The sequence below is a fragment of the Sander lucioperca genome, chromosome 7, assembly GCF_008315115.2.
Source record: "Sander lucioperca isolate FBNREF2018 chromosome 7, SLUC_FBN_1.2, whole genome shotgun sequence".
NCBI lineage: Eukaryota > Metazoa > Chordata > Actinopteri > Perciformes > Percidae > Sander > Sander lucioperca.
The window spans coordinates 15,053,242-15,080,994 of record NC_050179.1 but is presented as its reverse complement, the minus strand read 5'-3'; the positions used below and the strand labels follow the sequence as shown (position 1 = coordinate 15,080,994).

The 27,753-nt window shown below is 39.1% G+C and overlaps 3 protein-coding genes across 5 annotated transcripts; 1 reads left to right on the top strand and 2 right to left on the bottom strand.

The window, feature by feature from the left end:
* Positions 1 to 1,283: 1,283 nt before the first annotated feature.
* On the bottom strand, positions 1,284 to 8,874 carry LOC116045648 (ADP-ribosylation factor 5-like). The gene is made up of 6 exons (XM_031293419.2): positions 8,638 to 8,874; positions 7,664 to 7,744; positions 7,421 to 7,530; positions 5,857 to 5,928; positions 2,792 to 2,917; positions 1,284 to 2,667 (listed from the first exon to the last, which is right to left on the bottom strand). Exons 1-6 carry the CDS (start codon positions 8,702 to 8,704, stop codon positions 2,581 to 2,583), a joined length of 543 nt encoding a protein of 180 aa, XP_031149279.1. The 5' UTR covers positions 8,705 to 8,874; the 3' UTR covers positions 1,284 to 2,580.
* Positions 8,875 to 9,191: 317 nt separating this feature from the next.
* On the top strand, positions 9,192 to 16,717 carry si:dkey-30c15.2 (uncharacterized protein LOC558938 homolog). Its single transcript, XM_031293415.2, has 12 exons — positions 9,192 to 9,591; positions 9,704 to 9,747; positions 10,485 to 10,548; positions 10,777 to 10,908; positions 14,063 to 14,167; positions 14,283 to 14,332; positions 14,443 to 14,562; positions 14,663 to 14,708; positions 14,862 to 14,933; positions 15,121 to 15,274; positions 15,418 to 15,500; positions 15,593 to 16,717. Exons 1-12 carry the CDS (start codon positions 9,559 to 9,561, stop codon positions 15,743 to 15,745), a joined length of 1,056 nt encoding a protein of 351 aa, XP_031149275.1. The 5' UTR covers positions 9,192 to 9,558; the 3' UTR covers positions 15,746 to 16,717.
* Positions 16,718 to 18,410: 1,693 nt separating this feature from the next.
* On the bottom strand, positions 18,411 to 25,508 carry neto2b (neuropilin (NRP) and tolloid (TLL)-like 2b). 3 transcript variants are annotated; one of them, XM_036003515.1, is made up of 12 exons: positions 25,166 to 25,508; positions 23,636 to 23,697; positions 23,303 to 23,461; positions 22,472 to 22,720; positions 22,221 to 22,268; positions 21,984 to 22,111; positions 21,273 to 21,374; positions 20,859 to 20,985; positions 20,339 to 20,452; positions 19,681 to 19,811; positions 19,487 to 19,579; positions 18,411 to 19,410 (listed from the first exon to the last, which is right to left on the bottom strand). In XM_036003515.1, exons 1-12 carry the CDS (start codon positions 25,222 to 25,224, stop codon positions 18,961 to 18,963), a joined length of 1,722 nt encoding a protein of 573 aa, XP_035859408.1. In that variant the 5' UTR covers positions 25,225 to 25,508; the 3' UTR covers positions 18,411 to 18,960. The 3 variants fall into 3 exon arrangements, with proteins under 3 accessions (XP_035859408.1, XP_031149361.1, XP_031149362.1); XM_031293501.2 differs by having other exon boundaries at positions 23,636 to 23,692; positions 25,161 to 25,507; XM_031293502.2 differs by lacking the exon at positions 21,273 to 21,374 and having other exon boundaries at positions 23,636 to 23,692; positions 25,161 to 25,507.
* Positions 25,509 to 27,753: the final 2,245 nt, after the last annotated feature.

The following is a 27,753-nucleotide window of genomic DNA, read 5'->3' as shown; positions in this document are numbered from 1 at the left end:
AAGGACCAAGCATGACAGATACCATTGGCTTATTGTTTTATGCCTTTAAATTTTTTTTTATTGTAGATCACTCCATGTCTGCTGGAGCGGCTCTGGACATATCACCCCCTGCAGGACAGCAATGGGAACAGCATGACAAGCATTACCTCAGTTTCCCTGTTGTTCTTTTATGCACCTTACAACACCCACACTCCACGCCAAGTTAATGTTTAGTTATGTATTCAATTCATTTGCATCATTTAAATGTTAACTGGTTTTGCAAAACCAAACTGTGTATATGAAACCATTCTAAGCCTGGTGCTAATTCATTGCTCTATCACAGGGACAAGAAGAACATAACATATTTTTGTTATGTTAATGTACTTTTGTATTATTCTAACTAATTCTATACTCTGTGTAAATGTTTGTCTGCATGCATGTGTGGGCCTGAATCTTAACTTTGACACTGGCATTTGTTTTCACCAAATTCCCTGAGTTCAGTCCACTGATGCCTACAGGAAAAAAATGATTCAAAAAATGAATTACAATTAAAAAAAACATCTTTTATACAGTTTCCTGTTTACTATCCACTTTCACGAAAAGCCAATAGACTTTACAGAATTAACAACCTTATTTGTTGACCTTAACATGCAGCAAAAATACACAGAACCGTATATATGAACATGCTGGCATGTTCTCTCTGTAATTTTCTCCTACAGTAGGTATCATCCAATCATTAGAGTTCAGAACAAAGATCCACTGCAGGCCATGTATGTTCCCTGCCTTGGTGGGCATTTTAGATGTATTGCTTTTAACTCTCCACTTGTTTGTTTACAGCTGTAAGAGAGCCTCATGACAGCTTATTTACATCCATAACATTTTAGTTCTTATGCAAAATTAGCTTGCCTGCAGCTATTTTCAACATGCAGGTGTGCATTTTGCTATGCAGACGACTTTAGACCGTCCCTGAGCTTAGACAAAGATAGATTAACAAGATGTGAAATGTTTCAGAGTGGTGTAAGTGTAGTGGATTGAAAGTGAATACTTAACCAAAGACTGACAGGAACAAGATCTGTCTTAAGTCACAGAGCTAAACCTCTTACACTTCCTCTTATCAGGCATAGTTCCTGATAAAAGATGCCAGTTGAGTTGTTTTAGTGAGTTATGAAACAAAATTTGATAAGTAAGTAATTATGATCTGATTTGACCTTTCGTGATACAGTAATCAGATGTTTGACATATTTTTAATGGGTGAAATGACAATTGCCCATCCCAAACAATGAGTGGAGTCCAAAACGCACATCTGTTTTTAACATCGTCTTTATTCAGAGCTTTTTTTGTAAAATATTTTTTGCGAATAATTTTTTAGAGTGGCAGCTCCAGCATCTGCAAGCATAGGTTGGAATGTATACACAAAAACAGACTGATGGGCAGGTATGTTTTTGTGTTTCAAGAGGGGTAGAATAATTAGAATATAATACAGTATTTGCTTTCAGACAGTACAACAAACTCAAACAACAACAAAAAACATGCTACTTCACTGTGTCACACTGACCTTGGCTGTGTGTCAACACTGAAAAAAAGGCTTTCTTCCTCCTTTTAGGACAAAAGAGACTTTCTCTTAGAGTGACAGAAGAACTAAACATTTTAATTAAATCCTTGTTTTCATGGTGGCTATTAAGAAAGTAAGCTAGAGGAGTAAAGAGGATGAAATCCTGGTTTATAGTGAAGTCAAGTTGTAAAGAAGCAATCTACACTCACTGGTGTGGTTCTGGTGCACCTCTGCATACTTTGCAGAACAAAAGAAATGTCTAGTTGCATTATTTTGTCTTTCAGAAGCAAAAAAAAAGTCACAAAAGCATCTTATGAGTGAGCATGACCTCAGAATGAGATACAGAAAGGATTACTCAGATTTGTGTTAAGAGGGACCAGAAGGCACAATGTTCATTTTTGGATCCATTTACTGGCAGGCCATGTGGTTCTGCACTACTAACAAGATCTATCTGTGAAATCGCTGCAATCCTCATTCATCTCATTCAACGGGCTACAGGCCCTTACAGAAATGAGTTGGCATGAGACATAGCAGTGAAGAGCAAAGGGTCAGGTCTGCGAGGGAGTCAAATATCCACGATGGGTTGTGGAGATGAACAGCCTGAGGCAGCCTAAACGTTGTGAGTTAAGTCCAACAATTATACAAGTGGTCAATTACTGAAAATGCTGCCTACACAGGAGCCAAGGTGTTAAACTGAAGAACAACTCCCATTATTAATTGTTTCCATTCTAATAGGGCATTTGCTCATCATGCAACTGAATGTGTAATTACAAAGTGTTGCCATGTAAGAGTTTGGGTACAAAAGGAGAAGAATAGAGACTATACCAAGAGATAATACGGTAATATTATTGATAATAAAAGAAAGAAATATGTAATATTAAAATTTCCCAAAGATGATTATATATTGTCCACCAGCCTTGTCCTTTTTGTGAACATTGGTGCTGGAAGACCAAATGTTTCTGGATTGAATGTCTGTGCCTTCTCTCCTGTCCTGTGGTGTTCAGGCTCTCTCTCTCTCTCTCACTCTCATCTGTCCAGCCGATCCTTCTTCAGTTCTTGGACAACTCTTTGGATAGCCAGTCAAGTCCTTCATACAGCCCACTGCCCTGGGTGGCGCAGGTTGACTGAATGTGCCACTGTGGGGTCAGAGATTATATAGCGTAAATTAGATATGAGAAAGATATGAATGCAGCTCTGCACATGCTTACAGATTTGAGTCGTACTGCAGGTGTAGGGAGCATGTTTATTCAGAATACTTACAGTTTTGTTGCGGAGGGCGTGTAGGCCGAGTTTGTCTGTGAGTTCGCTGACTGTTAAGGCATTGGGAAGGTCCTGTTTGTTAGCAAACACCAGCAAAACTGCGTCTTTCAACTCGTCCTCCGTCAACTACAGGGGGCAGACAACAGATTAGAACATCAGTTCTAAGATTACATATTAGGGCCAAAACACTACAAACAGAATTAAGTGTGATTGTATTCATTACATAAATGTACAGTGACATAATACTACTTGTTTGTCGTGAGTCCTTAAGGAAGTTTCTAAAATCAAAAGAATTTCTCAACAAGACAAAAAACTATTTATAGATACAGTGCTTCATAGAAATGCAGTCCGAATATGTGCTGCAAAAATGCAAATGATAATGCCAAAATACGTCACACTGGTTGTGGTTCATATCCCTGAGCAATAATGCAAAGGCAGTTTTAGGGTTCTGGTGTCCCCGGCTGGCCGGGGACCTTTGTTGCATGTAATTCCTCCCTACCAAATAATGGAAAAATTCCCACTACCTCAATTTATTTTTTGGAAAATCAGCCAGTTCTGCATTCTTTACACATCTGATTGTTTAAGAAGCAGCACAGCAAGATGCATGGTTAAACAAAACATTTTACATCACAAAAAAACTCCTACTACACTGCTGCTCATTCCCCACTAGCCTACAGCACTTTAAGTAGGGCTGGGCGATATGACCTAAAAATAAAATCCCAGATTTTTTCCAAAAAAATCCGATTTAAATCGATTTTTTCTCCCCCTACTTAAAATCAATCTGCAGATGACAAAGAAATTGTTCAAAACAAGTTTTAACTTCATTTTGTTTTGATTCACACACACGCACACACATGGGGCATGTATACCATTATGATTATTCATGCCAATTTTGTGGAAATATAAATTGGTTTGAGTGTTTTCCCTTTTTTTGGATGGGGGGTGCTATATATATTCAACAACAAACAAACGGATGCGTGAGATAAAGCTGTTTTCACACATACAGGTAATTCACTTCTCGTTCCTCGCTAAAAGTTCAAATCATTTTAACGTTATTGGGAAACCTTGCCCCTATTTTCACCTGTTGCTGAGTAACGTACATTAACATCCCATGGTCTCTTGAATGTATACCTGTAGCAAGCTCCTTCGTAGTAACTAGCGGTAGAAACAAACGTCGAAGAAGAGCTCCGTGCTACAGAGCGGCGATTGCTAGTTGTTAAAGCCGCTACAGACCTCCATCACAGCTCGGTCGTATCAGCGGCATTTAGTAGATGTGTTGAGCCGCAAAAGAGTTCCTCAACACCGCCTCTGGTGCCCCGCATGGTGGTCCTTTAGGTCAGCGGTAGCTGGTGGTTCAGTTATCCGAGAATAGGTGACTCTCAGCCGGGGACAGAGCACCGCGAGCTGCCGGTCATTTCGGCGGAGATTACGGATAAGTAAGTAATGAAACTACTAGTTAAGAAAAGAATTAATGTTAGTCCCTGTCGCTGCCATGTTGTTTGTGTATCTCTATGGCAAACGCGCGGGGGGAGGGCTGAGCCCGTTCGGAGCTATGGGAGCCCAGAGGGGACCGTCGGCGGATGTTAAGGAGAAAATCGATTTTCATTTTAACAAATCGACGTTAACTACACATTCGAGTTAATCGATAAAATCGATTTATCGCCCAGCCCTAACTTTAAGGTTAAGATAAAAAATGCATGCAACATAATGGCAAGTCAAAAATAATGACAGACAATGTGAAGTGATTATACAGTCTAAAGAATTCAATGTAAAAACTTCAAAAATGCAATTCACTGTCACAACAATTTGGACCCTGGAGAAGTGGCATTTCATCCAGTGTATACTTTTTTACTTTGCCTTCACCTAGGAATATTTTGGTGAATCATCAAGAAGTTGACCACACCTATTGTAAAGAACAGACAATGCCAGTAACACTGACGCAGTACAAAGGCAATTATAATATCAGGATTAAGGTGATTGGGCAGTTGTATTGTTAATGGGCTCAGAAGAAGTCAACATGGTTACCCAATAATTTCAAAATTCATGGGTTAACCTAGGGCTGGGCAATATGGGCCAAAAATCATATCACGTATTTTTCCAGATGAATGGCTATATGGCGCTATATATCTGGGTATTTTCTACGAAACAGTATAAATGTTCAGTTGTAAGTCAAAGCCACAAGTGAGATGTCACAAGCACTTATATTAAAACAGACTGTGATCAAAATAAAATGCAAAGACAGTTTTTCCTTCCCTGTTTGAAAAACAGCTTCAACAATAAATTATCCAAAATAAAAAGCCTATATTAAATAAGGACAGGCCTATCACTGAGAATGCTCCTTGAGCTGTTTTAACAATAATAACAGACTGATTGAAAGAGAGAGAGAACCTGATTTATCATGAAGCCAATTACTGTACAATTCTCTGGTGTATCAGTGAAGTGTATGAACTACACTGCAGACTAGATTCTCTACTCACAGAGTGACGGCTGACTCATATGAACGGGGCCAGTGTGGGTTGATGCGTATCGGCAGGTCAGTGCCGTTACATACATCTTGTTTATGAAATGTCTGTCATCACTGCGCTGCATTTTTATGAGCTATGTTAGTTAGTTGCACCCAGTAACTACTGTTCTTTAGTGTTTTCCGCCATAGCGGCTGCCCCAACAAAATGTTACCAGCGGAAACACAATTACAGGTTTTCCTCGCCCTAGGTTAACCATGCAATGTTAAACGTACACAGATCCGGATTCCTATTGAGAGAAATGTACATTTCCCTAAGGCATGAACACATACATACAGGTTTTAGTTTGACTATATACAGATCCTGGTGGTGTGAAGGATTGTTATCCAATGTAAAGTTGGCACTGTAAATAATAATAATATCATAATACTATTATTTGTTCTGATTTAACTATGTCACAGTATTAGACAACTCTAAGTCAGAGACAGCTTTTCCGCATTCACAATAATGGCAAATTATGAAACTCTTTACAATTGATCAATGCACAGAGAACACTATCCTTGCATTACAGTGCCTTCTGAGCTGAACATATTAAATACCTACCATCTTCGTAAGCTCCTCTGCAGACTCTGCCACTCTTTCTCTGTCATTGCTGTCCACCACAAAGATGAGGCCCTAAATGTAAAAAAAAAACATTTTAGTGGTTACAGTAGTTCCCCTTTTCTTAATTTTAACAATGATGAGCAGAATAGTTGATTGAAAATATATTTTGCAAACTATTTTGATAATAAATAAATCATTTGGTCATTTTTGTTTTCTCTGGTTCCAGTGATGTGAATATTTGCTGCTTTCTTCGATCTTCTGTGGTTGTGAGCTTTGGGTATGGACATTTGAATATGTCACCTTGGACTCTGGGAAACTGTGATGGACATTTTTCACAATTTTTTGACATTTGTGGACATGACAATTAATCCATTAATTGTGATGATCCGATTAATCTATAATGAAAATAATCTTTAGAAGCAGCCCCATTTAATGAGTAAATGAATGTAAAGACTAACATGTTGTTATGTAGAGTAGTTATGCAGATATGTACAGAGATGTTGAGAATTTATTGAATATGATCCAAGAACTACAAAACTGGTTGGGAGATAAGAAGTGTTTGATGAAATTTGAACATGCAATGCTACCAATTTTTCATAAATTTTATTCCTTTATTCCATTAAAATAAAAATGTTTATAAAATAAGTAACAGGCTACATGAAAGAGTATAAAGTACAAAGTTTGAAATGTGAGCATTACACTCATTAACTTTTACCAACAGCACCAATGTAGCCAGAGGATAACATACTGTACGTTCAAAAGAACATTTGCTGCAAAGTACTGTGTTAAAATGAATACATGAGTTAAAATGAATACATGTGTTGAAATGACGTTAAGTGGAATCTGTGGCCGCTTTGGCACTATTCAAGTCTACTTGGTGAAGCGTCTGTCTCATACTTTGATGACATGAGTTCTGGTTGATCTAAATATTGTACTGAAATAGCTTTACTTGGTGATCTGAGTAGAAGTATTTCAGAGTGGTGTACTACTACTACTACTACTACTACTACTACTACTAGGCATTTAACAAGTATTACATAACTGCTGGAACTGCTACCCCCGCGACCGGATAAGCGGAAGAAGATGGATGGATGGATGGACATAATTGTCTAATTGTAATTTGTTTTACATTATCACCGTTTCTTTGTTTAATTGCTCACATTAGCTAAGGTCTTAAAGGTTATGACTGTTGATAATTGTCAATTTAATGTTCATTTAAGAAAATGTTTTATGATAATAAAGTGGTGTGGTTTACTTTATAGGCTGTGTATTTGTGTTATTATATTATCTGGGTCACATAACTATGAAATAACCAAAAGATGTATCCTGAGATTCATTCAAAACTTTATTTGTTTGAAAAAGTAATAACTCAATAAATATTTTCAAATTTGACTGAAAGAGACAATGATTTTGGTAATCGCAATTATTTCTGAGACAATTGTACAGTAAAATTTGAAATTGTTACAGCTCTAACTACTACTGCTGCTCCTCCCTGACACTGTCTTTGTTATATTAAACATGAGCTTAGCTTTGCCTTATGAAACCAAAGCAGTCACATTCATACCTGTGTGTTCTGGAAGTAATGTCTCCAGAGGGGTCTGATCTTGTCCTGGCCACCAACATCCCATACAGTGAAGCTGATATTTTTATATTCTACTGTCTCCACATTGAAACCTTACAGGGGAAAGCGAAGGGACAGATCTTAACACTGTACACAAAGTTCAATAAATCAATCATGTTGAGGTACACATTAAACGATCAAAAGAACCATAATTGAACTTAAAGTAACTGTTAATGTTTCTCTTACCAATGGTTGGGATGGTGGTCACAATTTCACCAAGCTTCAATTTGTACAAGATAGTTGTTTTTCCAGCAGCATCCAGCCCAACTACAGGGGAAAAAGTGTGATAAAAATCAACGTTTAAATCAGGAGAGCAGAGCAAAGTTAGAGCTATTGATAACAACCTGCTGTAAATTACATAACAGGTGTTTTACTATAGAGCTAATCATCAGAGGACATGCATCAACAGAGAACATGTGACTGCACAAAGTGAATCATGTGTACCGAGCATAGGTAACGTTAGCGGGCCATCAATTAGTATGAGGGGGAAAACAATCCACTATTAAAGCTGATCTTGATATTAATATTTCCGTCTTGAACATATAACTCCTTAACTATCCGGAAACAGGACTGAAAATAATGCAACACAAACGTGATAAGCAGTTAGTTAGCGTCACCCAAGGAAACGCAATAACGAGATACCGTCAGGTTAACTTAGCTAACCTTACCTAACGTTAACGTCATTTAAAATTGATTATCAATAAACAGCTATTAACGTTGTCTCTCAACTAGATGTAACGTTAGCTAAGTTATGGTTAGGAACTGTTTATTATATACAAGACACTTGGTAGCCAAACGTTGATTTATTACAAACTATTAATATGTAACAACAATTTTACTTTAATTTCAGCCGTTTTCGGGATAAAGTTGTCGTAAGCAAACGTCCTTTTGAAAAAACACCCTAAATCTAGCTGTAAGATAACTTAGCTGATTTTGTTGTATTTTTTCTATAATTACAATTAATCAAATGGCTCTTAGTTGGGTTATAATTCTGCTTCTGTCCCAATGCTATACTGTAAAAGTTTAATAACTTCACTGCCATTTTAAGCTCATCATAGCTAGCTAGCTACCTAACGAGACTTATCTAGCTAACGTTGAAGCTAAAGCTAAACACCGTGCCCCTCACTAACATTAGTTAGCCAAACACAGCTTTCACTCACCCATCAAAATCCTCATTTGCTTTTTGCCAAAAATCCGTTCAAAGATTGACGAGATGGTGAGCCCCATAACTGGCCGCTGATGTTTCAATCTATGTAAGAAGTACTAATATTAGCCACGGTAGGCGCGACGTGTGATAGTTTTACACTGATCCGGTTACTCTGACTTCCACACAGGACTACTGCCGAGTGCCACGTCCGGGCCAACGTGGAATCCTCGACGTCATCAGTTTGAATCAACTTTATCAACACACGTTAATATCATTAACTTGAAAAAAAAAAAAAAAATAATAATCATTGTGTTATTTTTTTCCATACACATTCAAGCTGTTGTTTTTGGTTGTCCGTGTTTAACAAAATGGAAAATGCTTGCATTATTTATTTATTTTCGCTTAAAAAGTCGGTCTTAACGTAGTAAAATGCAAGAGCGATTCATACCACTAGATGTCTCTGTAACACAGATTTTATCAGCGCCATTTATAAAGGGCGCTGGATTTTATCATATTTATATGGATTTTATCATTTGCTGTGAACCAGTCTTGCATGGTTGTTAACATGGTTGCTCGCGCTCGATGTTAACAGGTAAGTTCAGAGTATGGTTCAGGCGAAGGGTAAAATCCATTAGTACGGAGGAAATTCCGTTTCACTATTTTTGACTGTGAGTGTTTTCATTTCTTGAAAGACTGGAGGTAAGTAAGACAAGGAATATTTCCCATTGCACCTGGGGATTCCCATTTAAAAGTGTTGCACTAACCCATTGAGCACACACTCAAAGCAGGTGGAGTCAAAACAGCATCACGTGACAAGGTGCAGACGTTTATAGAGGTGTGCTTTGATAAGAAAACATATTTTCACAAAGGCCTGTTATGGAGACAGGTCATTTGGCTGTTCCCGAACAGAGTGGGAGATATTGAGATATTTACAATGGAGCTCAATGGTACACTGAGTGAAGATCAGGTAGGCATTCATCATTTTCTGTGCATGAATACATTAATTGAAAATGTAATGAACTGATAGGAGGGAAATAATAGGTACATTTCTAATAACATGTGTGAATTCTCTTTCTTAGCTTGATGTTCTCTCTACTGAGTACTTAGTGTTACTCACTCCCAGGTAATACACATCCTCATACTTTTTCTCTTTTATGCTTGATATACCCTTCATGTTATTTATTTACACCAGATCATGGCATATAAACATGTTTTAAAATGGGTTGTACAGTAAGCCTATAATTCTATTATTATATCAGGAGAATAATAATTTTTATAATTTAAATTTTCTGATTGTGGAGAGGTTTGCCAAACCAGCAAGGCAACACGTAACAAGAGGAGGCCTTATGTTTTATTTCTGAATTCTGAGTTGTAGCTCACAGGATAGTTGTAGCTGCGGAAATCTTAAAAAATCCTTCAGTGAACTCAGTCACCCTGCTGCTGTGTCTTTGTTTATGAGTCTCTCGGTTTCTTTCTTTTGCTTGTGAAAAAGAAATGAAAACAATAAGAGAGAGGACAAACCTGGTGCTGGGATGGGAATGCGGTTTTATTCACTTAGTTTCTGATGGGCCAAGAGGACGGTTATGATTGATTGTGTGTCATTTTACAGCTTTTTATGCTGGTGTCACACATGTGTCTGAGATAAGCTGTCCTAGACACTCTGACCTGTGCAATAAACCAGTCTTGGCTCAGGTTTAGTATTGATGTGGTGCCAAATGACCATGAGTTCACAACTTTGGGTTTCTACTTCATTTTAAACCTTGTACACATTGTCAAGAAATGTACTAAAATGAATGCAGTGCTGATATAATTCTCTCTATGGCGTTGTTTAATACTTCACATATTTCTATATAACTGCAGTGTGATTGGAAGTTTTTCTGTTCTGGTGGTTTCTACAGTGAGATGGAGGCATCTAAAAGAACAGGTGAGTCATATGTATTTATGTATGTGCATGCCTGTGTGCTGTGTGTCTGCTTTTGGTAGCATGTGTACTGTATGTTGTGTTTAATTAATAGATTTGATATATTTCTTTTTATAGTTTGTTGATTTTGTTTTGGTACAGAATGTTTCAGTGCAGGATATTTGTTGATTTTTGTTTTCTTATGCATCTCACAGATTTACAGCAACATTATTTTTGTGTATGTGTTTACAGGTGCTCCTCCTGGTGCAGCTCGCCCTGGCGGACCTCCTGGCTGCTCTGATCCTGATGTCCACCAGTGTCATGAACAAAGTGAGCACTGACAACAGTGTAGTCATCTGCCGATACAGCCTGCCACTGTCACTGGTGAGGAACAGTTACTTTCACTTCTTGACCAACTGCCACTTTGCTCGTTTGAAAGCCATGATGTCTCTTTCTCATGGGTGGGCCAAATTCTCTGGGCGGGCAAAGCAGAGAAAGGGGAGGGAACCTGAAGACCTAAAGATTCCAGGTTGGCCCATCTGAACTTTCATTTTCTCAAAGGCGGAGCAGGATACCCAGGGCTCGGTTTATATCTATCGCCATTTCTAGCCACTGGGGACCATAGGCAGGCTGGGGGAACGCATATTAATGTTAAAAAACCTCATAAAGTGAAATGTTCATGCCATGGGACCTTTTAATGTTTTAGTTTATGTACTAATTTATCATTTGACATAAGCCTGTTTAGTGAGTTTATGGGTTCATAGTATTTTGCTATGCTTCTGCCTGTGATGTGGGTGGTAGATCAGCTGCTACTCTCTTAATCAAGGAGAGAACATACTATACAGGTTTGTCTGATTGGGTCCTTTCAGCAGAGAGGGGTTGGGCACTCCTAAGGTGTAGAACAATAGGTAAGATAGTTATGCATTGAATTACATTTTTATAATATGTGGGGTGCCTATTGTTGTGGGTGCACATATATGTATAAATAGTAAGTTAAGGTTGCTCTTTCAGTTTAGTTCACTGAATAATCACTTGTGCAGGTGATAGGGTCCAATTAGGTGAGGAGAAAATATAAAGGACTTGGCAGCTTGCTGTGACGTTGCCGTTTTCTCTCTTTGTATTTTGCCTCCTTTAGTTTTTTTTGTATTTCCTGGTTTTCATTTTGTGCCCTTTGTCTGAGTATGCTTTTTATTGTTGTTTTGTTAATAAACACACCAGAGGCCTATACTACGAATCATGATCAACATGCCCTGCATTTCTTTCAGTTATCCGGCTTCACCAAACCTAACAACCGCGGTCCCGCATAACCTGTATCACGACGGTGGTTAACAACTAGTTCAATTCAACCCAGGGCTTCCCAATCCAGCGGCGCGCGCGTTCACATAAAAGAGGCGGTGTTGTCGCATATTTTACATAAGAAGAGCAAACTATAATTCTACATAAATATGAAGAACACAGACACGGTTTTACAGGCAAAATGCAGGAAGGAAAGCTGGCATAAAAAGCCGACGCTGTTAGGCGTAAATCACAACGCTTATCCTATCAATATCACTTCCAGTGGTGTAGTCTACGTGATAGCTCCAGGATGTCTATATACCCACTTAAAAATGCCCAATGACACGTAACATACTTTCGATTATATTTTTGATAGATTTTGAATTGTTATCCGTGCTTTTTTCTAAGGTAGCCTATTTTTTTTATTATTATTATTATTTTTTTTGCATAAAAGTGTATCGGAATGCAGGAAATGAAGTCGTTAATGCTTAAAACTTCCCTGGTGGAAGACACCCAGGCCCCCCACTATGATATGCCCCCCTCCTCCCCAAAGGCAGATTCTGGCCAATATACAGTACAGTACACCCACTATAATAGCCTACATTAGACTAGTCACTTTCCCATCAGTCAGGCACAAGATCTGACCATAATTACACTTTTGCTTTCCATGAACTGTCGTTGCTTTAGCCTTTTATTTCAATTGCAACCCCAGCAGTGGTAAGCTGTGAGAGAAAATAAAAAAACATCAAAACATAATTTTAACCGATGTGCGTATTGGCAACACACGGCTGAAGAAGCCGACAAATAGCCTATATGTAATTCCCTCCGCTTCAAATCTATATCTTTCATAAATATACCCACCAGGGAATCTTAACGGGGTTGTCGGTCTCTAAATGTTTTAACTTTTCTGAGCGCACCTCTCTCTCTCTCCGCCCACCGAGCTCCACCAGATCTTCTAAGAACGGTGACGCCGTTATCAGTCGAGTATTGATTGGTCAGTAGGCGGTGCTTCTATACCGGTTGATCTCTAATCTCCAACATAACCTGCTCCCGACCAGGTTAGGCGTTCAGCATAAGTTACCACGGCGATTGAACCCGATAACAACTAATCCACCTTCGTAGTACAGAAAACCCTGGGTTGAACCTGAAGTTAGCTCGTTAACGCCAAATCTCGCTTCGTAGTACAGGCCTCAGTTTTTGCACTTCTCAAGCTTCTTGTCCAGCTTCCTCAAAACGCCCCCCCACCTCATCGGCCTGGGCATGAGGTTTTCATTATTTCCTGGTGGGTGAAAGGGATCATATTCTTCCTAAACAAGGCAGGGAGGTTGAGAGAGGCTTGAATTAATACATATACTTCCCAGCTGAAGTATCTGTAGTTTTGAGGGTTGAAAACAATCTCGGTGTCTAATCACATCACTGCAGGATTTTCCCAGGATTGTAACTGAGATGTGTCACGTCATTCTAGCAGTAAAATATGTCAACACTTTCTGTTCTTTTTTGCATCTATAAAACAGAGTGGTTAGGAGTTTGCTGTGTCATGTCTTCCTCTCTGCATTGTTTCCTCAGATTGAAAGGTGACGTTAATAGTTGTTTTAAGTTTTAAAATGTTTCTGTAACTCTATTATAAACTGTATCAACTTAAATCTAACATTTTCTGAATTTACATTGTATTTTGCAGTGATGGGAGTTAAGGGCAGAGTAGATCTTGATTTGACATAAAACAAACAAAGAAAAGAATGTAATGTAGGAGCTAAAACACTGTTAATCCCTTTCATTCAGTTCAGATTGTGGCTTTCTTTCTAAATGCACATATGGAAACTTTTTAGACTTGCAAAAGTCCAAATATTTATTCAAAGCAAAAATAACTGTTTTAGTTTAGATTTCTGAATTGATAAAAAATAGGGACCCCAAGGTTAAAATAAATGTTATTTTTTATTTTTTTTGGGCATTTTCAGCCTTTATTTTTAAAATAAATAATGTTATTGGTTGGTGTGTTGTCGTGGCCGTAAACCCCAATTGAAACCCTCTTCAAACAAACTTTAAAAATGTATGGAGTAGGTCAAGGACATAATGTTATGCTATAACATACGTGGGCAGCAGTCGGGACCCTACGGCATTTATGCAAACAAAAATGAGTACCTGTGGGAAGTCATAACTGATCAGATTGTGATCAAGTGACATTTTGCATCACTGTATATTGTGCTACGACAAATTGTTATATTTCACAACTTTGCATTTTGTGTGTTTGTCCGTTCTGTTTCAGACATTTTATTTAATTTCATTTTTGCTGGTGGTGGTTTATGCATGGAATTCAAAGAATGCAATCCAAGGGTGGAGAGCAAGCTCCACTGAGGATGAGGGTGGACAGGTGAGGCGCCCACTGCATTTATTGCATTTCACTGGTAATAATTTGTACAAAAACAGTCTAATTATTATTAATTAATTAATTATCTAACTATTCTTCCTATCTGTCTTGTTAATAGAGTCGGTGTAGAAGGAAAATAGTCGCTATACCTGTATATGCCGTTGTGTGGTGAGTTTTTTAACAGCATACTTTAGCTTTGAATACCTTTCCAGACTTTATGGACTCTATTCCTAGTGTAAACAATTACAATTCTGTATCTCTGTTGTCTAATATCACAGGTTGATCCCCATTGCAATATACATAGCATATGTGCTCACTCCTTTCATAAAAACCACTCCGATGATTCCAGTCTCTGACAGAGCATTGATTGTCCGTAATGATAGCAAATACTGCACCAGGTGAGCACCCAAGGTTTATTATGGACTTCAGATAAGTTACAGAACTGAAATAGGTCTGTTTTCTGCATTTTTGACCTTTTTTGATTTTTTTTGCTCTCAGTTGTATTTTGTTCTTGCACGTCTGGAGTGAGTCCTGCTCTGTTGCTGTGAGTATAAAACCCATCATTTGTTGTATAATTATTATTATTATTATTTTAGCTATTTTACTTTATTTGATTGGTATTGTTGTATTTTATTAAATAAGCATTTAGTTATAGTTTGTAGTGCGTTTATGCTAACATGATTTTTTTTCTTCCCAGGAGAGGAGTCATGACACTTTCATTAGAGTTGTTCTCTTCCTCATCGTGATATCAGTGATGCTTTCTTGCTCTGTAAGTAAACACCAATCACATTATTTTAAGAGGAATTTAGACATATTGTCATTTACAGTTTTATCTTGTGAATTGGCTTTAAACATCCATGGAAATATAGTTATGATTTATAATTTTACAGTGCTATCTGAAGCCTTGAATAGTATATATTTACATGTGTAAGCAGAAGGTAATTTCTTTTTTTCAGGTCATTTACTATAAGGTTGGCAAATGGTATGAAAGACATGAGCAGGGAGGGCTTTTTCCTGTGGAGGGAGATGGACGTTCAAGAAGGAGATTCAAAAGAGTGTTTTCTACTGCAAGAAATATGGTGATGGTCATCTTATTCTGCTGGACACCAGGTGCACACACACGCACACGCACACACACACACACACACACACACACACACACACACACACACACACATTTAAAGTTAATGTATTACACGCCGTTCATTTTAAATCAAAATCAGATTGATGCCTTATGTTTCTTCTTGCTGTAGCTCTTGTACTCATTCTGCTGTCTACCCTGACGGATTGGACAAACATTGAACAACGCAGCCTATTTGGCCTTTACATGCTACAGGTAAATTTCAGAAGAACGGGTTTTCAATTGAGGAAATTAAAATATAATCTGTCGTTGAGTTGCAGGTCTTAGTATTGTTTTGTTTATTTCAGGCTGCAAGCGTGTCCCTGCAAGGCTTTCTAAACAGTATGGTGTACGCCTGGAGACGGCCCAACTTCAGGGAGGCTGTTCTAGGGGAGAATACACCCCTGCTGGCACATGAGCGCCTGGCCTTCTTTGATGAATCGCTGAGGAGCGCGTTGTGATTCGACTTTAGTCGTCTCTAAACACATTGAGAGACATTGTTGTGCTACTGAAACAACACACTGGCTGGAGAAAGACTGACCGCAAGCCTGCACAGTTCATGACTTCATGTCAATCTAGACTGAAAAACATAATGTTCTCATTTGCGTCCTGCAAATTAAAAAGAAATAGAACTTACAGATGAAGGACGCACAAAGACTGATGCAGTGTTTTTCTCTGCGGCTGCTGATTTTTTATGAATTGAACAAACTCCTAGTTGCGTATAGTAACATATTTGTTTGTATAATAATGGGGACAAAGGGACTTTTGGATAAAGTGTAGAATTGTGTTTTATTTATACTGTGCTAAAAGTAATTAAGTAATTAATGTAATGTTTTATTAAGATTTAAAGATACATACAAACAGTACTCTATACGGTAGTTTCAGAGAGGAATGATGAAAAACTGGTCAGGGTTACATACTCTACATTCGCTGTTGTGTCATATCAGAAGCATGTGTCACATATATTCAGTCTGTGGAGCATTTATGAGTTGGAACAGTGAGGAATGCTGAGTTGCTGCACACAAGAGAAGGAACACGATATCTGCTTTGTCATGCCTGTGTGCAACCACAACTGTATCTCATAAAGAATCATGTGCGGTTGTGTAACTGAGGGCACACATGAGGCATATACAGTATAGTAGTTCACACACACACACACACACACACAGGCACAACAATCAGTACACTCTCATGTTATAGTATCCTAAACTCCATGATAACGTTTAAGCATGCGTGTCTGTCTCTGAGTTGAACTCCCTGTTAATGATTGACAGACTGCAGGCCAACCGGTTGGTGTTTGAATAAGTGATCACCTGACTCACTCATGTATCTAATGTACTATAAAATCAACTTTTTACTTTCTTTGCTGAAGACCACACAGTCACCTGCATGCTGTTGATGCATTTAATAAAACATAAGGGTTATACATAACACAGGGTTTTTATTAATCTAACAATTACACTGTTTAATCAGACACAGATGGAAGTTATAGATATAACATATCTGTGTCTGTTTAGAAATAGGTGGTGTTCCATTCTGCAGAGCTGTTTTTCTCCATTGTGTTCACGTTACTATACTGTTAAAAGCCATGCAGCCTGCATTACCTGCACTTATTGACCTAATTTGAATTTATTTGAAGCAATCCATTTCATGATGTGCCCCAGATATTCTACATATTCCTGTGATAAAAATAAAGACTATGCACCACAGTGTTACTGAAAAAGCAGCCACACTCAGCAGATATGCAGTACCTGGGAAAGACAGAGATTTGATAAATCTTCTTCTCTTTAATATGAGGCCAAATTATGGCTTTTGGACAGAACAGTGCCACTCATGACCTGTGTACACTATTTATCAGCGGTTTGGTCATACAGTATTGTTATTGTTTTGGCCGTGTGTATAAAGTAGCCAACCAGTAGCCAAACCTTTTATTATCATATTAATTATTTTTTAGCATGACAGGGCTCACTGGCATAAACTGCGCCCATACTGCACTGACAGGACTACATGTTGATGTTTGTCTGTGTGTATGCATAGTTGCTCCATGAATTATCTGCCCAGTGAATTTTCTGAATATGATAAATGAACCCCACAGATTTGCTGACTAAACTGCAAGGCTGTGGCATAGAAATGATTTTCTGGATTTCGAAATGTGTTCTGTCCTCCAGCTCTAAGGTTACTGAAGTAGTTTGGCACACTGAACACAAAAACTGTGCATGTGTGAGAAAAGGAAAATAAACTAAATAAATAAAACAATTGTGTTTTCTGATTACACTAAACAATTTTCACATTATCTGATTCTCATCAAACTTCATCATTGGGATACAACATTTACAAAGCAGTCTATTATAGCCATCTGTTGAAGGTCTACAGTGTGCACATGCTCATTTGTGGTCCTATATTATTAGTAAAAACGTACCAGACTGATCTCTAAGCATTTCCTTAGCCTTACTGGCGCCTTTTTTTTACGAGCCGCGACAGCGGCGCCGTTATTGTTGTTACCGTGAGTCTGGCAAAATGTGGTCCTGAGATTTTTACTGTAGCGGGAACGACCACAGAGACGATTTTGTGTATTATAGGTGCCAGGTGTTTCTATTACTGACGGTCTGACTGTCTGTGGATAGATGTCACCGTGATGACGTCGCAACCTTGCAAGATGCAGTCACGAAACTTTACAGGTGTGTAGTTTGAAGGCAGTGTTTGAAGATGGGTGTGGAAGTAGGGGGAGTAGGAAAGGGGCCATTGCCACTCCACTTTACGCCCTTGGCCCGATTTGTTGTTGCGGCTGTTCTGTTCCCATCGCAAGATGGTCTATAGTTTTTCTCTAGACAAGTTGACACCCATCAATTATATTCAGTGTATACAGCCCAAAAAGAAAATGAAACCTACTGTTTAAAGATAGGCTGTAAATGGCAAACAGTTTGGGGCTTTTCGTGGTTATATAACTTTATAAGGGAATTTCTAACCAGCATACCTATGTGGCACACCTTCTAGAAAATTTCTGAACACACACACACACACACACACACACACACACACACACACACACACACACACACACGCCCGCACGCACGCCCGCACACATTCACACACACCTGCCTCCTGGAAAGGAACACTGTGACAGCCTGACTGTTGATGGTCATTTTATATCTGTTGTTAAAACTGACTCTATATCAAAGGCAAGATGATACTTTTCCTTAACCAAAGGAGCAGAAATGTACATAATTTATTCTTAAATACAGGTAATCACAGAACTGAGAGTTGACTTTTACATTGTTTGCTTTAAATGTACCGTACTCACGCTTCCTCTTAAAACATTCTTTCAGAACCTAAACACTGATTGAAAACATATTTCAACAAAATCTATTACCTTCATAGTAAAATGTATTTAGAAAAATACAACAAGAACAATACACAGCATTATCATCTATCTTCACTTTTACACTGTTCACAAACGGTCGGCACCGCTCTGTAACAGACCCTGTGTTTCCCAACCTCACTGTAAATGAGGCAAGTGAAAGAAGAGAAGTCCTAGATTGCTTCTTTTTAATCATTATTAATATAAAGAAGGTAAGTGAGACACATCCGCCCTGTGGCGTTAAATGTCTCCCCTCTTCTATAAATGTGCATAGTTCTGCCCCCAAAGTAGTTACAGTGCCAACCTTGTCTTTTCTTTTCAGAAGTCCATGGACAAGGATCTTTGCTGGGCCATTTCATAGTTCCCTCTTCGGCTTCCTGCTCTGCGTACATACACATCATACCTTCCATCTTCGTCCTCCTCGTCATCCTCTTCCATCACTCTATCCTGCCTCCCCAACGCTCTATTCCCCATACCATGATGACCCTGCATTCGGCCTGGTTTCATACTAGGCCAGCTCTTCTTCCGCATACTGCTGTTCAAGTCCCTGATGGGAGGTAAGATGCTTTGGAAGTTCCCTCTGAAAGGGGGAAGCTCCATAGATCCCCTACCCATGCCATGTTCAACTTGACTGGCTTTAATGGAGTTGACAGAAGCCTGAGAGCCACAGTGATGTTCGTGAATGCAGCGTGAGCTTGATGAGGATCTCCTGAACGCCTGCAGGGACTGGAGTTCCTCTGATAACTCCCCGAGGTCTCCAGACATCTCCTAAAATGTATAATATTGTTACATACAAGAAAATCACCATGTACAGCTAATAATGCATCAAAGCAATCAAACTAACCTTGTCTCTGAGAGTAAAGAGTTCATAATGTGGAGGGTCAAACACCTCCTGGAAGTCGCCTCGGTGGAACAGGTTATTCTTACGTACCAAAACCTAACCAACACCAAATTATGATTGAACACACTCGATAAATTGGCAATTTCTACACCAATATTTTGTGGAATGATACTAAATAATTTCCTTGTGACTATTACCTTCTTCCGTGGCTGTTTGACTTGCACCAGGATGGAGATGATGAGGAGCAGTAACACCACACCCGTAGACACACAGATTATTGTCCCATGAGTCTTTGTGATATGGTGAAAATAACTTTTGCTTTTTTTCTCTGGATGAAGGATATGAAGAGAGTGACAAACAGATGATATATAAAGGACATTTAGAGGCACTAAGAGTATATCAGTCTATAACTTGTTGCCATTCCCATTAGGACAGTCTGTATCTTCGGTTGCCAGGAACAATTCAGAACCTTCACTAAAAGCCAGTTTCACTGATAAACCGCAATCCCAATTGTTTGAGGTGCTTAAGAGCCACTAAAAAGCCAAAATGCAAGGTCTTTTAGTTGGAAAGGCATTAAAGATGATGAGATCATTGTTTTCCTGCCAAGAAGACATTTTGAATGAATATTTTGTCCTGTCCAACATTTACCAATATGCACTGCATAAGGGGGGCTGTGTGACTGTCTATTTTGTAGAATTAGAGCCACAGATCCTCAAGGAGGCTCAATGTGACACAACAGAGCCTGACGGGACATTAATTATATTACATAACGCAACCAAACTCATTGTAATACAGCACAGCACAGAAGACTTTCTAAAAGAAGAATTACAAAGAGCTTTAACACAACTGGAGTACCTTTGCAGTTGCCTTCATCCCAGGGAAAGACACAGTTTTGTATGCCATTGCACACCAGAGAAGTGTTGATGCACATGTTACTGTGGCAAAAGAATGCACTGCTTGAACAGGGTGCTGAAACACAAACACATGTGTATCAGTATGTGATGCAACAGGCTGACAAAGCAACCAAAGCCATTAACAGTGAGTGGAAATTCTTGTAATTCTTGACCAATGTTGTGTAACTGTGATTCCATTTATAAAGTGCTCACTGACTTTCTCTCTTTTCAAGAGGAAACATGGAAACTCAGCATTCTTAATACATGCATTTTCCACAAGAGCTACCAAGACGAATTACCTAAAAAGCTGCAGTATTGAATACAAACCACATGAGGGTGCTGCTACAGATCTGTTTGCAATCATACATCCAATCCACATACAATACTGTGCTTGCCCTGTCAGCTGTAGAAAGTAAACAACAGGGACAATGGTCAAAATGTCAAATGACACAGGTTAAGAATAATCTGAAGGAGAAACTCACGGTCTGCAAAAGAAGTGAACAGCATCCGGAAACGGCTGAGACGGCTTGTCTCATCAGCCCACATTCTCACTACTCCCACACCGGTGTCCAGCATGATGTCATTAGCTACTGTGCTACAAAACTTGGCCTGCAAGAAACCACACACCGATTTCTTGTATAGTTTTGGATGTGTAGTCTCATTGAGGCCAAGGTCTGTAAAACAATTGCTACATATATGATTCAAATATTATAATAAAAGGAGCACGTATGAGAAGTAAAGAAAGATAAACCCTGTTGTGTAGCAGAAGGAGAGGAAAACAGAGTATAAATGTGATACAATGTGCAACAAATTAAAGTACATTTTATGAAGGGGCTTTAATTTTACAGGCTGGATTAACTGTATATTAGTATTAGACATATTATAAAATATATTACCTTTAGGTCCTCAATGGCATTACTGCCATCATAAACAGCCACAAAGTTCTTCTTACAATCATTTGAGTTTTCCATTTGGTATTCCAAGAATCGCAGGTAAATCTGGAATAAGCAATAACGATGGATATACTGTACATTTTGTTCATTTTTCATGCACTTCAGTGTATTTTGCTTTGCTATAAGAATACATGTTTGAAGGCATTGCATTAAAGGATCAAATATAAATCATATCGAGCCAGCTTTATTGTATATGTACGTATGTACACTGTTGGATTATCGATGCATATGTTTGCATTATACTGCATGTGCACATATGTCACCCTGTGGGTGTACTGTCAGGGAATGCTTGACAATAAAAGAGGTAGAGCGCATTTATCTAGGGTTTTTGTGATACCGAGTAGTAATCCACATACTTTGTCTTCATGATTATGTAAAGGATATGGAACAAACACATCACAACATATGTGGAGGAGATGAAGAGCTATGCAGACTTATTTTGTGTCCAATGAATCACTCCCCCTCTTGTTAACTTGTAGAGAAGTATTTCTTTAAATCTCTCCTTAACTCTTACCTTTATTATACTTTTTCCTTATATGAGCATCCAGTTATCACTAATATGGATAATGGTAGGAAATGAAGTTTATTCTGCTTTTGTGCATTAGATAACTGGCAAAAATGTTAAACTGTAACATGCCACATGCCATACCATACCCTGTTGTTTGTTGGGGCTCGTATAGTCCAGATGCAGTCCAATGCCTGGTCTGGCCTCACTTTATATTCCTCCTCCACCTGACTGGAACGGATCAGGCCATCAGCCCCAGACAGCTCAAACTGACAATCTGACGCATGGACAGTGACAAGAAACAGATTAGAAGAAAACAAACACATATTAATCCAAAGATGTACAACTGAATTATTTGAGTAGGCTGAGCTGTGTGGTTGCACTACCTGGGATGGGGTTTAGGAGTCCTCCCACATGCAGATGAAATTCAGGATCTTTGGAGGGAAATCATAAAGACATCAGATGACAAGAGGCATCATCAGTGGAAGAACAGATATTTGATTGGCTAATACAGCAGAGACATTTGATCAAAGCGTTATTTGAGAAGACCGGATGAACATTGAATGAGTACCAGGATGGTGCAGTGAGAACATTGTCATGCGGGGATCAATAAATCATCCCACTGTGTTTTAATCACCTGCAGTAAAGCTGTACTGGACCTGGAAGCCAATCCCCTCCAGCTCTTCATCACTGAAGAAGCGGATCCACATGAAGCGTCCGCTAGAGAGAACCAGTCCGGGACTGGCCGAGCCACAGAAGCGATTGATGAGCGGCGAGAAGCTGAAGGGACCATCCCTCACCTCGATGTGGTCGAAACGACACTCAAATGACGCTTCGATGTAGAAGGTCTGATCGAACAGCAGCTCTATCCTCTGGCGGGGCAGGGCTGAGGGAAGCAGAGCAGTGTGTTACATCTACTGCCACAGAGGTGATTCAGGGATATCACCAGATAATGGACAGTGCTGGAAAAGATATTCGCTCCTTTCAAATTCTTACCCAAGAATTACTGTAGGCCAGGACTGTTTTGTGGGCTCCAGTAGCAATTATAGGGAAACTGATGCACGAAATGACAACAACGTTTGATGCATTCTTTGGTGAGCAAGCTAATGAGGAATGCACCGTGAATTCTTTTTTTGCCTGCAAGCTTGTTTGTACTTTAACAACCAAAAAGGGGAAACCTCAGCACTGGTTAGATATTGTCAGTACTCAAACACACTTTAAAAGACAATATTGTTTCTTAAATAATAATAATCCAAACACCATGTGGGACCAATTTAGAATGAGCAATGTAAGAGGAAATGCCAACATCATTACAAATATAAGTGTTATTTTCAGATTCCCTTTAATTCCCATCAGAGGAGTCTGACCTAATTTAAAGTCAAAATCTGCATCACAGAAATTTGAATAGGAGCTCAAATTTGTTTCCCAGCAGTGACATTATTAGGCTCAGGGGCATGTTGTTGGTTACCTTCCAGTACGTACAGGCACTCCTTGTTGGGAGGGTATGTTTTTGGGTAGTTTGGGGAGCTGAAGGAGCCACCATCTGTGTTCCGTACCCAGTTTCCACAGCGATGAGATTGCTGCGGCCGTTGAGAGGGTCTAAGCCCTTTTGATCCTGCACCTCCATCTGTATGTATATTTAATGATGGTGCATCATGGTACAATTTGAAGACAATTGGAAGCAACTGTATAGCTAATTGTGCAAAAAGCTTCACTGATCTTTAATCAACATACAATGTGTCTTGATTTAATGTAGTCCATCTATCAGTGGAGTGCAGTGAATGCATCAATCTTACAGTACCTTTAGTCTTTTGTGCCAGAGCAAATCCCTCCTCAATGAACAGGATAAATACCCACACTGTAAAAGAAGCAGACAGTGTGAGAGGAAAAGTCCAATCAAGGAATAAAGGAAACAGGAGCTTAGCAGGATTTCTGTGTCTGTGTTTGTTGTCTCAGTGCACTCCGCTGAATACCTGAATGTACAGTATATTTAACAGGTCAGCCGAGTGGAGTTCAAAAGCTTGACAGGGAGAAAATAAGGATGCGTTGCTTCCACCATCTGCTTGCTTAACTCTTCCTCCTATTTTTACATCCTCCTTTTCCTTTTTTTCCCTAAGGTTTATATGTAACACAGAGGATGAGAACTGTTGACAATCTGCTGTGTGCCATGGTACTGTGCAAGGACTTCTTATAGAAAAAGAAGTCAGTGTCATGAAGTCATATATTGTGCCACATTTGTGTATATTAAATAAAATTGACCTACATAGAGCATCTAGCCCAAGGCCACAAAAATGTTGTTTTGAGTTTTCACCAAAGTAGCGTGTTGACATGTTGCTGTGAACGTCCACTCACAAACTGCAAGACACACAACAGCAGTTATTATGTAGGCTGAATGTTTGTTGTATGAGGCTGAGCGTTTGAAGGAACCAGTTTGAAACGTTTAAGACATTTTCCCAAACATTACTAATGTCTGTTTTCTGCATCTTGCACCGAAAGTTGGATCAGTTGATTTATTGGTTACCTTTTGCTTGTTTGTAAATTGCTCACATGGGCATCGAAAACATGTAATATATATAAAGAAACCAGACTTCCAAACCTCGAATATGAATCTATAGAAAGGTACTGTAACAACGTATTCTTTGAATTAACTGATGGCAAAAATGACTACACTCCAGCTGACTGACATGCTACTTCACGGAAGAATTAAGTGTTTTTGTTAACGAATCTATACCACTTCCACAGAGACCATATTGTGTGTGTGTGTGTGTGTGTGTGTGTGTGTGTGTGTGTGCGTGTGCGTGTGTGTGCGTGTGTGTGTGCGTGTGTGTGTGTGTGTGTGTGTGTGTGTGTGTGTGGAGGAGGAACTGAGGCAGCAGCAGCCCAAATCCTCCTGCCCAGGCACAGCGCCATCACATGCTGATGCAAGAGGCAAAAGAGAGTTACCCCTTTTAACATGTTTTTATTTCTTTCTTGTAAAATGTGGCTTTACTTTTATACCAGACTGCATAGAGCGCAAGTGGGGAGCTGTCACTTCAGAACCATGAAGCGTTACACCAGAGAACATTTCAACACAAAGAGATTAGTTTGGCGTTTTCCTGTTTTTTAAAGTGTCTCCAGGATGTAAAAAAAAAATAAAAAATATCCCTGCACGTACTTTGTGATGTCATTATCATGTGTATTTTGTGCACAACATGCAGATTGCAGAACAACGTACACAAATGTGTCAAGAGTCTGCCAAGAGAACGACATCTCGGAAAGGGATTATCAAAGATTATAAACTCCCGACTCTCTCCCTAAAGCATGAAAATATGGATTGTTCCACTCACCTACATGCATCCTCTCAACTGTCCGTTTTCTGGGGTTTGAGTTCAAACTTGTCCAACTGTACATCCCTCCGCCAATGGTACGAATTAGCGAATGTTACAAAATCCAACTTTCACCTTTTTATCCTAATACCAATGGTCAAGATGAGAGAAGCTTCTGGGGCAAAAAGACCTGATGAACTTCTGACTCATCATCAGTCTTTCATTATAGAATGAAAAAATAAAGTCAGATTAGGTCAATTTTTCAGAGCAAGGACGCAGTTCTTGCAAAGCTCACGTCTGTGGTTTACCAGTCTGAGACTTGTCCTCTCAAATAGACGGAGGATCTGACTGCGGCTGCTCGTGGTTTTAAGATTGGGCTCAGTTGGCGCGAGAAGGGGGAAGAGCTGATTGCGCATGTGCATCATCATACACGAGTAATAAACGGCATGATAATCCTCTCTCAATCTCCACATTGATCAATTACATTAAGAATTCCCATATTTAAAAATGTAATGAAAAAAGTATGATATAGCTAGTGTCCAGAAGGCAAATGCACGCCCTCGCACGCGCGCGCGCACACACACACACACACACACACACACACACACACACACACACACACACACACACACACACACACACACACACAGGATAACTGTGCCAAAAAGCTCACCGGGCATAAATCAGTCACACACATTGCATTCCTGTGCATTGCTATTCCAAGAGGCAGAGCAGGGCTCTGTCACCAGATCCACTGGCAGATTTGTGCCTCTTTAGCTGATTGTAACTAAGCTTTAAATCAGCGACTTTAACAGATATGGACGATGTCAGGGTGCTCCTGGCAGCAAAAGGCACTCTAACTTTGACAAATGCTTGGGTGCAAATGATGTATTATGACATCGTCCCTGCCTTTCACACTCACACTTCATGGCATCCATACTACAAACAGTTATAGTTTCCTCTAAACAAACTGACATTTATCAGAGATAAGAAGCATGGGCCAACATACGACCTTTAACAGCTGGCATTTTAATTTACCATATAAATATAACTTGATCATCAAAAATGTTGTTTATCATGGCAAAAAACTGATACCAGACTTGTTGTTGTTATGGTACTGATACAATGTCCTTTACCAGCTGCGATGGAAGAACAAATCAGATCCTTTCCCTGTATAATAGTAAGTGAGACTATGCATCGTGTGTATTTTACATATGATCAGCTGATCATACTGTATATAAAATCTTAGTCTGGAAAATAATATTACTGTAACTACTGCCATCAAATAAATGTATTTGAGTAAAAAGTACAATATATCTAGTCAAGTGTAAAGTATACTAAAGTAAAGTACAACTACATAAAACTCTAGCACAGTTATTCAGTATTTGTACTTAGTTACATTTCACCACTGCTCAACAGCTACTCACACAAGCAGCAGATTTAACCTTCCTTTCAATGTGGCTATTTATGTTGGAAAAGTCTATTCATTTGTGTTATTTATTTCTGATGATAATGAGCTTATTTCCTTTCCTGCTCCTTTGAATTTCTGTTTCTCACGTAAAAACTTGCAAAACAAATATAAGCCTGACAAAAGAACAATAGCAGCCACCAAACTTCACAAACAACTACAAGACACAAAGTAATACACATACTATCAGAAAGCCCAGGGGCCATATTTTCAAAGTCTCCAAGGCCGTCATTATTTAGTAAGGTGGGACCAATTTTTCTTCAGCAATAACAGCCTCGGGGTGATTTAACAAAATATATGTGCGATCATAAAGTTGCATCATGTGGGCCTGTGCATAAAGATGACACTATTCCCTTGTGATTGATAATCAAGTGAAAGTGTTGTCTCTGAGATGCATGAATAATTTATTTCCTGGGGTGTGTTTGGTTTGTAAGCACTGCTGAGACACAGCATCATCCTGAGCTGTGTGACATTTGAACTGCAGCGGAGAAAGAAGACAAGTCTTCGACAAGCCTCTATGAATACAGCTGTTACAGATGACCAGATGCCACAGCTGTCGACCATCACTGTTTGTTACTATCTGTCTGTCTGTCTGTCTGTCTGTCTGTCACTCATCCAGTCACTTGTAAACATACATTCAAACTGGCAAACTGATACACCTTTGTTTACTGCACATCAAAGGTGCTAAAATCTGCATTTGTTGCCATGACAACTATGCAGGTGTCTTGCCTCCTTCTTCTAAGGCAATCAGGGACCTAGAAAGCAGATGCTTTAGGGGGTTTAACAGATACAGGGATCAAAATGGAACAAAAGACTAAATCTGTTTACCTGTGCTGCTGCTGCTACTAGGGAACGCTTTGTGTTACAGTAACCTAAAGCTAATTGAAATAGTTTCTTTTTTAATCCCCTGTGAGTAGCTGTAATGTTGGTAAAGCTTTTGTAATACGAGGTGTCCTTGAGGTCTTTTATTTGCTTTCACTATCAATGCACATCACTGCAACCCTGTCATTTTCCTGAATAAAGTGCTCTGTAAAACAAGTCTTCAATGTGCTGGATGTGTGTGGGCTCACTCTGTAAGACCTATTCAACAAGCTAGTACTTTATGATATGAATGCAATGTTCCCAGAAAAACTAAATTGCCTGATT